This window comes from Suricata suricatta, chromosome 17, assembly GCF_006229205.1.
Source record: "Suricata suricatta isolate VVHF042 chromosome 17, meerkat_22Aug2017_6uvM2_HiC, whole genome shotgun sequence".
NCBI lineage: Eukaryota > Metazoa > Chordata > Mammalia > Carnivora > Herpestidae > Suricata > Suricata suricatta.
The window spans coordinates 16111070-16122412 of NC_043716.1; the positions used below are offsets into that span (position 1 = coordinate 16111070).

Here is an 11343-nt window from a genome sequence, read left to right on the forward strand (position 1 = left end):
TAAGCCGTCGGCGTTGGCCCAGTGCCTGCTGAGCGCCTTGCGACGTTCAGCAGCTTTGGAGCCCCGCCCGCGCTCCTGGCTCTCCGGGCCCCACCTGCAGACCCTCTGCCACTTTGTGCTGCCGGTGGGGCCGGGGCCTGAACTGGCCCGGGAGTACCTGCAGTTGGCGGACGATGGGCTGGTGGCCCTGGACTGGGTCGTGGGACCTTGCCCCCGGGGCCGGCGGGTCACCAATGCCGGGGGCCTTCCCGCGGTGCTGCTGGTGATCCCCAATGCATGGGGGCGCCTCACTCGCAACGTGCTCGGCCTCTGCCTGCTCGCCCTGGAGCGCGGCTACTACCCAGTCATCTTCCACCGCCGCGGCCACCACGGCTGCCCGCTGGTCAGCCCTCGGCTGCAGCCTTTCGGGGACCCGTCCGACCTCAAGGAGGCGGTCACTTACATCCGCTTCCGACACCCGGCGGCCCCTCTGTTCGCGGTGAGCGAGGGCTCGGGCTCAGCGCTTCTGCTGTCCTACCTGGGCGAGTGTGGCTCCTCCAGCTATGTGACCGGCGCCGCCTGCATCTCGCCCGTGCTACGCTGCCGCGAGTGGTTTGAGGCCGGCCTGCCCTGGCCCTACGAGCGGGGCTTTCTACTCCAGCAGAAGATCGCCCTCAGCAGGTGGGTAACTGAGGCCGCAGACGGACAAGGGGGCAGTAGACCAAAAACCAAGGTTCTGTCTGGTGTTGAATCAAAGCTTGAACTTGAGCAAAGTTCTCCTCACACACTTTCCGAAGCTGTCCAAACCCTCTAGACAGAACTAGGGAAACAGGTTTAAATGCCATAGATGAACCTGGCATCATTATGCTAAAATAGGGACTCCTGGCCTAGGGATCCTGACCTCACCTCAGCCCCTGCGTTTCCTAGCAACCTCAGCACCTGCTACACCTGTGGCAGAGGCAGCAATTGACCACATAATTTACACAGCCTGTCAAATCAGCAAAGAGGGCTCTGGAAGCAATTATAAACAATTATCCAGATTGTTTCCTTCTGGTGTCTGAGCCTGGAGGTGCCTGTTAGGTGATTTTTTAACATTCCTTGGACTAGACAAATGTTTTGCATATTCCTAGGTATAGACTCAGTATTCAAGCCCCAAATTTAAAGAATATGTCAACAGAATATTTAAAAAAAAATTTTAGCATTTATTTTTGAAAGAGAAACAGAGCATTAGTGGGGGAGGGGCAGAGAGCGAGGGAGACACAAAATCCAAAGCAGGCTCCAGGTTCCGAGCTGTCACCACAGAGCCTGATGGTGGACTCGAACTCACAAATTGAGATCATGACCTGAGCTGAAGTTGGATGCTTAACCAACTGAGCCACCCAGGCGCCCCAACATAATCTTTAAAAAAGTATCTCCAACAGGAGAGCAATCTACCACCAGGGTGAAAGTGAGACTTCGCACTGAGAAGGCCTGAGCGATGTTCCCACAGCAAATAACCACATCTCTGCATGCACTGTTGCTTTCCCAGGAAGTGGCAAAATGAGATCAAAGACATAGCAGAAAGTGTGGTGTGCAGAAAGACCTGGGATGTGCAGTCAGACCCACTTGGGTTCAAATCCTAGCACTGGATAGGTACTCAAAAAATGGTAACAATTGTGATTTCTCTTTCTTTACTTTTTAAATTAAAAATAGACTTATTATTTTTTTTTTAAATTTAACGTTTTTATTCTAGAGAGAGAGCACAAGCAGGTGGGGGGGGGGCAAAGAGGGAGATACAGAATCCAAAGCCAGCTCCAGCCTCTGAGTTGTCAGCACAGAGCTCGGTGCAGGGCTTGAACTCGTGAACCGTGAGATCATGACCTGAGTCAAAGTTGGATGCTCAACCCAACTGAACCACCTAGGCGCCCCTAAATAGATTTTTAAATATTTTTTAACGTTTATTTTTGAGACAGAGAGAGAATGAGCAGGGAAGGGGCAGAGAGGGAGACACAGACTCTGAAGCAGCAGGCTCCATGCTGACAGCACAGAGCCGGACACGGGGCTTGAACTCACAAACTGTGAGATCATGACCTGAATTGAGGTTGGAGACGTCTACGACTGACTGAGCCACCTAGGAGCCCTCCTAAATGGATTTTTTAAATGTTTGTTTATTGGGGCGCCTAGGTGGCTCAGTCGGTTGAGCATCCGGCTTCAGCTCAGGTCATGATCTCAAAGTTCATGGGTTCGAACCCCGGGTCAGGCTCTGTGCTGACAGCTAGCTCAGAGCCTGGAGCCTGCTGCAGATTCTGTGTCTCCCTCACTGTCTGACCCTCCTCTGTTCCCACTGTCTCTGTCTCTCAAAAATAAATAAAGAGCATAAAAAATATTTTAAAAATGTTTGTTTATTTTTGAGAGAGAGAGTGATAGCTCGAGAGCACAAGGCGGGGAAGGGGCAGAGATCTGGGAGGACAGAGGTTCTGAAGTGGGCTCTAGGGAGCTGACAGCCGAGAGCCCAATGCAGAGCTTGAACTCGCTACAGTCAAACGCTTAACCAACTGAGCCACCCAGGCCTCCCCTTTTTCTTTCCTTGCCCCGTTTTGTTCTGAGAAGGGCAAACCCTAAGCTCCACAATGGCCTGAAGTACTATCATGGCAACCCAGAACTTCTGAGCAGTCCTAGGGCAAGGTGTTCTTATATACTTAATTACCAGTTTCCATTCCCAAATGACCACCACCAGTGCCGACTCTAGGCACCAGCTGGAGGATAAGGTGAGGGAAGTGGAGAGGAAATCTGGGCCTTTAGGATCTGCCCTGCCCGTGGAAGTTTGGGATTGAAAACTCAGGGCAAGCCTCTTTGAATGTTTGCAAGAGACACACATCCAAATTCAACTGGCTAAGTCTGGACTGAACTACCCAAAGGACTGAGCTGCCTGTCCTGGCCTCCTTGTCAGGGTGCTGGGCTGTCTCCATGGAAGTGGAAACAGCAAAAATGTCCCTCTTCCCCAGAGCCATAGCTCTCAGGCTCCCTTGTGGGAGCTTACCCTGTAAAGTAATTCTACTCCCAGCCACTTTCTCTGCGGCTCGGCCCTCTCTAGGAATACCTGCACCACTGCTCAAGGTCACACTTGTTCGCCATTATCTGGACAGGATTTTAGCTGGGGGGTGGGGAGAGGCAGAGGCAGAACCCCAAGTTCAAGGCAGGTCTCAAACTCATGTGAGAGCATGACCTGAGCCAGATCAAGAGTCTGACTCTGAACAGACTGAGCCACCCAGGCGCCCCCAGCATACCTAAAGTAAAATGTTAATGATGGGGGGGGGAGTCACCTGCTGGTTTGGATTGTCTGAGCCAGGGAGTTCTAGAAGGGGTTCAGGTGATGAGAGTTCAAAGAAAGTTCCCTACAGGGGGTTAGAAGTTGTGGTCAGGAGGAGAGTTGTCACTATGGATCAGTGGCTGTAAAGTCATTTGCTGCCCCAGGGCTGGGCAGGTAACGTTATGAGTGGCAGGTCTGGTAGGAACTGTGACACAGGAAAAAGGGAAGAAATGCACTGCTGATTGCCCTGAAGAGTGCCAGCCCACATTGCCAGACCTTTCCATTTCCTTCGAGAACTCAAGTAGCTGCCTTTCATGTAAAATCTCCTGGTTTTAAACCATGATGAGGCACCTGACTTGGTCGGTTGGTCAAGCATGTGACTTAATCTCGGGGTTGTAATGTTCGAGCCCCACATTGGGGCATGGACTTTACTTAAAAAAATAAAATCTTGGGGCGCCTGGGTGGCTCAGTCAGTTAAGTGTCTGGCTTTAGCTCAGGTCATGATCTCACGGTTCGTGGGTTTGAGCCCCATGTTGGGCTCTGTGCTGACAGCTCGGAACCTGGAGCCTGCTTCAGGTTCTGTGTCTCCCTCTCTCTCTGCCCCTCCCCTGCTTGTTACTATCTCTGTCTCTCAAAAATAAATTTACAAAAACAAAAAAAATTACAAAAAATAAAATCTTTAGGGGCACCTGGCTGGCTCCGTTGGAAGAGCATGTGAGTCTTGATCTCGGGGTCATGAGTTCAAGCCCCACATGGGGTGTAGAGATTACTTAAATCAATAAAACTTTAAAGAAAAAAGTTAATAAAATGAAATTTTTAAATGATGACCATAGAATGGAAGTTCTAAAAACTATTATATGGTCAAAGAACGGTTCTGTGGCCAGAATCTGGCCTGCAGGCTGTCCCCACCCCACCCGGGTCTGTAACTTCTGTCAGTTTGTTTTCTCATTCTTCCCTCTTCTGCTTCCTACCTTCCCCATTGAACTTCTTGCTGCCAGGTACGCCTCGGCCCTGCAGGACACAGTGGATACTCACAAACTGTTCCAGAGCCGCTCTCTGCAAGAGTTTGAGGAGACCCTCTTCTGCCACACCAAGAGTTTCCCCATCAGCTGGGACACCTATTGGGACCACAACGACCCCCTCCGGGATGTGGACGAGGCCGCCGTGCCCGTGCTGTGCATCTGTAGCGCTGATGACCCCGTGTGTGGGCCTCCAGACCACTTTCTGCCCACCGAACTCTTTCACAGCAACCCCTACTTCTTCCTCCTGCTTAGTCACCATGGAGGCCACTGCGGCTTCCTGCGCCAGGAGCCCTTGCCAGCCTGGAGCCATGAGGTCATCTTGGAGTACTTCCGGGCCTTGACTGAGTTCTTCCGAACGGAAGAGAGGATGAAGGGGCTGAGCAGGCGCCGAGCTTCATTCCTAGGGGGCCGCCGTCGCTGGGGAACCCCGCAGAAGCGGGAGGTCTCTCCCTCCTCCCATCTGGAGAAGATCTTTAGCTGGAGGCGATCGTACACAAGGTGAGGCCTGGCCCAGGAACACCCCAAGTCCTGCACAGAAGAGCAGGGCTGGGCACACCAGAGTCCTGGAAAGGCGGCAAGGACTGAAGGCGGCAAGTGGCCCCAGCTCTTGGCCACTGATTCAGCCCCTTCTGTCTTGAACTGGTCCGTGGGGGGAGATGGGACTTCCAGCAAGCTGGTGCTCACTTTACCCGGGGAACACTCCCACCCCAGGCTTTGCTCAGCACATCCCGGCTCTTCTTGGTCAGCAGCTGGGCTGTCACAGTCACTGTGTCCTGTTGCCGACCTCTTAAGCCAAAGAATAGCATGGACTATTAAGTGCATGGACTCAGGAGAAAATGCTCTTTCACTCCAAAGGACTAAAGAGAAAATGGGCTTATGTATGTCATTGGGGAGCTGGTCCCACATAAATAATAGCTCTGTGACCCTGCTTCTCAAGCTGGAGCCACTCACTGCTGTGAGGACAGGATGTTTGTGTCTCATTTAGTCCCACTTCCCTCATTTGGTTCTGTGGTTGTGGCTCTCTGCTGACTTCATGCCGCGGCAGCTGTGGAAGCTCCTAGAGCTGCGGGCTTGCGTCAGTCTTGCGTGAGTGTGAGAAAGGCGCCAGAGGCAGTGAGTGCTTACTGAGGCTGGGGTGGTGAGGTCATGGAGGTATGGCGTTTGCGTGTCTGTGCCTGGAAGACTGAGGTCCTATTTTCCGGACTTGTCTTGCAGATCTTGGCTGGGTGGATCTGGGGCTTCAGGCGAGGACCGCAAGCCTAGAGAGAGCTTAAGGATGATTTTAGGAAGAGGAAGTCCTCACACACTGAGTCTGCCAGACCCTGGTTCAAAGAGCCAGACACTCAGGTACTCTAGCTGCTCCCTCCAGTACCATTCTTGGAGATTATTCCAGAAAACCTTAGCCAGAGCCACTTTTTTTCCTGCCACGTGGGCTTTCTCTAAGTGGCAAAAAGTATAAACCTTATATCTTTGGTGTTTTCTAGTAAGTTGCCCTCTTTTCTGACCCTACTACTAGTCTCTTCCTCTCCCGAGCCTGGGATCAGAGAAAACAAAAGTTCCAAGAGGTTGCCTAGTGTTGACTCAGGGATTTACGAATATTTCCCATTACCACGCTTTTTTCTGCTCAATTTATTCAAAAGGCCATCCATGTAGATAGATATAGGAAAAGCTTCTTCCTGGATCTGGCTACTCGGTTACTGGTTTTATGGTGTTTGGCTTTGTGAGGAATAATGCTGAAGATCAGAGTAAAATAAGGCATCGTACAGATTGATCCGCACATCCTGGTTTGGATTAGGCCATTAAACAATACAGCAGCCCATGTAGTTCTATGTGTTGTTAAGAGCTTTGCCCTGAAGTTTTATTTTAATTTGTCATCAAGAAAGAAGACACCTGTTTTGACCTGAAGCTTCCATCCTGGCCTCACAAACAGCAAAGCAATTTTAAAGAGGAGAGATGTCTATCAAAAGCTGTGTCCTAACACTTGAAATGAGGAACCCCCGGGGCCATAATTTTCAGGTTTGAATTATCTTAGACAACTTCTTCTAGATCAAATAGGAAGAAACTCTGAACTAGCCAAGAATCTCACTTGAAATGCAGACAACACTCAATTGTGTCTAAGGCACATTACCCTGTCATGAAAAAATGTCTTCCCTTCTTCCTCATTTCTTGCTTCTCCTCCTCCACATTCCTTGTCTTAACATTCTTTCTCCATTTTTGAGCAGGAGAAATAATAAGGAACTGAAATCTAAAGGAGCCGTTCTACTGCTGGTTATCAGCTTTGGCATAGGGCTTACTGAGAAAGAATTACTGACCTCTGGCCACCCCTCTCCCCAGCATCTGGTACAGTGGGGATTTCAATTAATTTGGGTCTCGCAGCCCCACATGCAGGGTCTAGGATCGTTCAGGACTGCCTGCAAAATGGGAAGCAGCCCAGTGGTTTTTAAGCCTGTGGCTTCCAGGGCCCCCAAGGGCTGAATTCTGGGTTGTTTCTGGTATCTGGCCATGGAATTCTGGTTCTTTAAGATAATAACTTTTGGAGAAACTGTGGTTGGTTTTCTTTTCCTATATTATAAGAAAGCAAACTTGTGGGGGTGGAGTGCATGTGCATACATATAAAAATTTCCTTTCAGTTGTAATCCAGGCTTCATTAATTCCCTTCGACCCAGGGCCCTAATACAGAACCCCTAAGGTATTTCTCCTCTGTGTCCCCTGTGCCCCACGTGCTTATAACCTATCTTAGGAACCTACTTCTTTTTCATCTTCCCATCACTGCTTTTTCAGCTCACTTTGCCAAGAATGTGCAGCCCCTATTGGAGCAGGTCTGGGTTACCCTGTCCTTCAGTCTAACAATTAAGGCATCACCCATATTGGCTCTGCTTTGGTTAATAGCTAATTATATGAAAGCAGCTGCAAGAACTCCAGGCACACTATTCTGAGAGAACATGTGATCCTTGAACAAAATACCGTTATGAGTTTGAGGAAGGAAAAACCAAACAACAAAACAAAACTAGCCTCAAAGAGGGCATCAGAACCAAAACAAAAACAAGCAAATAAAAACAAAACCCAACCTAAGACAATCCAAGGAAGTACCACTGAGTTGGGAGTTTTCAGGTCTCAAGTCTTACATGATTCTCTCAGGCCCTCATTCACTTGCCTGGCTTCCTTTTGGTCTCTTTGTTATTTATAAACACCTTCAAATGGTAGGAGAAAACAAATTTAAAAATTCCCTCAAACCTCATGGCTTAAAAGGAGGCATGATCTCAGAAGTAGATGGAGGCTTCTGTCTCCTCCCATTGGATCAGATTGCCAGGAAGCAGCTGCTTCGGGAGGTTGAGTTTTTAGTAATGAGTTCTGATCTCTGATACCTAAGACTGTGCTTGCTAGAACTCGATTCTCTTAAAGAGTTAGTATAAATTTTATGTATTTATATATAGGTTTCTAGGGGGGCTTGGCCAGAGACAACAGTATGAACAACAAAGCACCAAATCCTCACTTTGAGGTGTATCCTCTCTTTTGGGTGAAGGTATCCTTTCTAAGACTTGAGTACTGTTAGAAAAAAGTCTTGACACAGGAAGTCCCATCTTGGCTTATATATAACCTCAAAATTACCCCACAGTCAGAATCTCCTCCGTACTTACTTTCCACCCAGCCTTTGTCAGTCAGCCACCCTTAGGAATGCCAAGGTATCTTCCTTTAGAAATGAACTTTAGCATGCATTCCTCTCCCTGCTTAAACAAGCAGACTCAATTGGCCACTTAGGTAGGATTTGGTAACAATGCTGATGAGTATTTGTGATTCTGTAGCCAAGCCACAATGGATGGCATCTGAAATCTTCCCTAGTTATCACAGTGTGCGAGACAAGATTGAAATGTTATACATAGGGAGTGCCCGGAGATGGAATGAATGCCTCAGGAAGCAGCAAGTCCCACATCACTGGTGGGACATGCAAGCTGGATTGCCATTTGGCAAACATCAGGGATGGGACATGTACCGAGAAATAAGGGGAGCCTAAATTAGTTTTGTTTTTTTTTATGTTTGTTTATTTTGAGAATGAGAGAGAGAGACAACAGAAGCAGGGGAAGGGCAGAGAATCCCAAGCAGACTCTGGGCTGACAGCAGAATAAGTGAGGTCATGACCTGAGCCGAAATCAAGAGTTGGATGCTTAACTGACTGAGCTACCCAGGTGCCCCGCCTTTTTTTTTTTTTTTAAAGTAAACTCTACACCCAATATGGGGCTTGAACTCACAGCCCCAAGATCAAGAGTTGCCTGCCTCTACTGACTGTGCCCCAAGCCAGCCAGGCGCTGCGGGTGGCCTAGATTAGATATAAAGCCTCTTCTCGTCTCTGAGTTGGTGAATTGAAATAATACTAATGAGCTCGGTGGGTTGTAAAGACTTTTGGTTGGTTAGAATCGAGATCGCAGACCTGATCTAGATTCTGGGAGTTGGAAGAGGACATAAAGATTTTAATGAAAATAACCTTGCCAAGCGGGGTCTGGCTGGCTCTGTTGGTGGAGCATGTGACTCTTGATCTCAGGGTTGTGAGTCTGAGCCTCATGTTCAGTGTAAAGATTACTTATAAATAAAATCTTAAAAAAATAATTTTGCCAAAGTGACCAGAGGATGTTTTTCAGATACCCAATAATCATGCTCTAAAGTATCCAGGAAACACTAAGAGGTGGAAAGAAAAGTAGAATTTCATTAAAACAAACAAAAGATACTACCACATCAAAAATAAATGTCTCTAGCCCCTCTGCCTCTGGCCTTCCTGTGTCATGAGGTAATACCCTAGTACTGATCACCAGTGCTGGGTACAGAAGCTGCTCTCCAACCTGTTTGCCTCTGAATAATACATTGCAGTCTCCTTGCAACAATGGCATGTCATTATTTTTTAAATCTCCAGAAACAAAGGCTCTGTTTGTCTTCTGAAGTCCTATGAGCCATGCCTGCTTACCGACCTGTAGAGTTGACAGACTCACTGCACATTTTCTCTTCGCTGCTGTGGCTTCACTTCTGTACATCTAGCTTGTGTTCCCAGACACTATCCAGGGGCAGCTCTGTTTAATAAAAAACGAGGCCTCCTGCTCTGGACTAATAATTTCCCAGCAAGCTCAAAATTCCCTGATCATCAATGGTACCTACAAAGACATATTTTCCAGTGAGCAATTAGTAATTTGGGTGTTGAACAGAGTACTGAAGAGGTAGCCTAGAGGAGTGGGTTCTATTTTCTACTTTATCTGTGACTCGTAGGACTTGGGAAAGTTATTTTTACAAGTTGTTCCACATTAAAAGATTGAGATTGTAGATAGGCCTTAATCCTGAAGGTCTATTGGGATATAATGAAATAATAAAACTAGGTCGGTCCCTTTCTCTGAGTCGACTTAGTTTGTCAGCCAGAGCTCAAAGACCTCTAGGATGAGGTGGCATCTATCTTCTGATCGGAATGTATTCTCCAGTTCTTATAAGGCCAAGAAGTTCCAGTTATTAATTCCAAGGCTCCCCTGCTGGCATTGTCTCTGTCTCCCAAAAACAAATTAAAAGACATTAAAAAAAAAGGGGGGAGGGCACCTGGGTGGCTCAGTTGGTTAAGTGTCTGGCTTCGGCTCAGGTCATAATCTTATGGTTAGTGGGTTCAAGCCCTGCATCGGGCTCTGTGCTACAGTTAGCTCAGAGCCTGGAGCCTGCTTTGGTCTCCCTCTCTCTCTGACCCTCCCCTGCTCACACTCTCAAAAATAAATAAAAAACATAAAACAAAACAAAACAAAATCTATGGCAAAGCTGGGAAGGGCCTATATGAGCTGGTCCTGGGCTGCTCAGTTGAGGGCAAACTCTCCCCACCCCCTGCCCAAACACAAGTGCATACACACATACTCTGATAACCATGTTATAGCTAATAGGCTGCACACTGACTCATTTGTTCCAGCGCCAAACCATCTGTTTTCCTAGTTTCCTAGACGTGGCATTAAGATCTCACCATTATTTAGTTATGGGGCTAAAGCCCAGATCCCAGATCAGTGTTTAGGCCATTCTTTGCCTTTCTAGTCTATCACTGGCTGAGATGACAGTAAGTAATGCCCATTTTAGACTTCATAAGACACAATAACAAAAGGGGGAAAGAATTCGTCTTCAGATCTGCTTTCATACACAGCTTTGTGGGGAAACCATAGACATTAATCTATAAATGGCACCCATAAGGTTGCACCCTCAGCAACTCTGTCTTCCTCTGCCATTAAGAACAAGTATCTGCAGATATAGTAGCAATTAAAGTCACCAATTGGCCACAGCACATACAGAAAACCCTTCTGCAGCTGGCACCTCTGAGATGCAAGTGATAGCCCTAGCTTATTGCTACGGGGGCTGTGGAACTAGCCAACGCTGAGCTAAATTTTTATTTATGTTCAAAATGCTTTTACAGTCAGGTAGGACAGGCTTAAAAAATTTTTTTTTAAAATGTTTTATTTATTTTTGGTACAGAGAGAGACAGAGCATAGAGGGGGAGGGGCAGAGAGAGGAGACACAGAACCGGAAGCAGGCTCCAGGCTCTGAGCCAGCTGCCAGCACAGAGCCTGATGCGGGGCTCGAACCCACGAACGTGAGATCTGACCTGAGCTGAAGTCGGAGGCTTAACTGACTGAGCCACCCAGGCGCCCCAGGTAGGACAGGCTTTGATGTTTAAGCCCAACTCAGAGCATCTTTGATGTGTTAGACAATGACAAATTAGGCATTTGTTTGGGGTTGATGACAGGATATATAAGCTACAAGTTTTACAGTGCTCTCCTTCCACTATTGTTTGAAGAGCCCAAATGTGGGGAGAATGCAGAAAAAATCTTTTTAAACAGTTTTAAAATATTTATTTTTGAGAGAGAGAATGTGAGTGGATAAGGGTCAAAGAGGGAGACAGAAACTGAAGCAGGCTACAGACTGAACTGTCAGCACAGAGCTCGATGCGGGGCTTAAACTCAGACTGTGAGATCATGACTTGAGCTAAAGTTGGACGCTTAACCCATTGAGCCACCCAGGTGCCCTAGAAATCTTGTTTCTTTTTTTTTTTTT

At 47.7% G+C, this 11343-nt stretch overlaps 2 protein-coding genes across 2 annotated transcripts in view; one reads left to right on the forward strand and one right to left on the reverse strand.

Annotated features, from left to right (window-relative positions):
- The window catches only part of TP53I13 (tumor protein p53 inducible protein 13), a 6418-nt gene extending 5893 nt beyond the window's left edge, over positions 1-525 (reverse strand). The window contains exon 1 of the mRNA XM_029929372.1: positions 95-525. The gene's annotated coding sequence lies outside the window, so the exon portion shown is untranslated. The remainder of the gene's footprint in view (positions 1-94) is intronic.
- ABHD15 (abhydrolase domain containing 15) overlaps positions 1-11343 on the forward strand; it is a 15524-nt gene that overhangs the window by 564 nt on the left and 3617 nt on the right. Inside the window, exons 3-4 of the mRNA XM_029928925.1 lie at positions 5-660; positions 4267-4788. Of these exons, the coding sequence (XP_029784785.1) occupies positions 5-660; positions 4267-4788 (1178 nt within the window). The remainder of the gene's footprint in view (positions 1-4; positions 661-4266; positions 4789-11343) is intronic.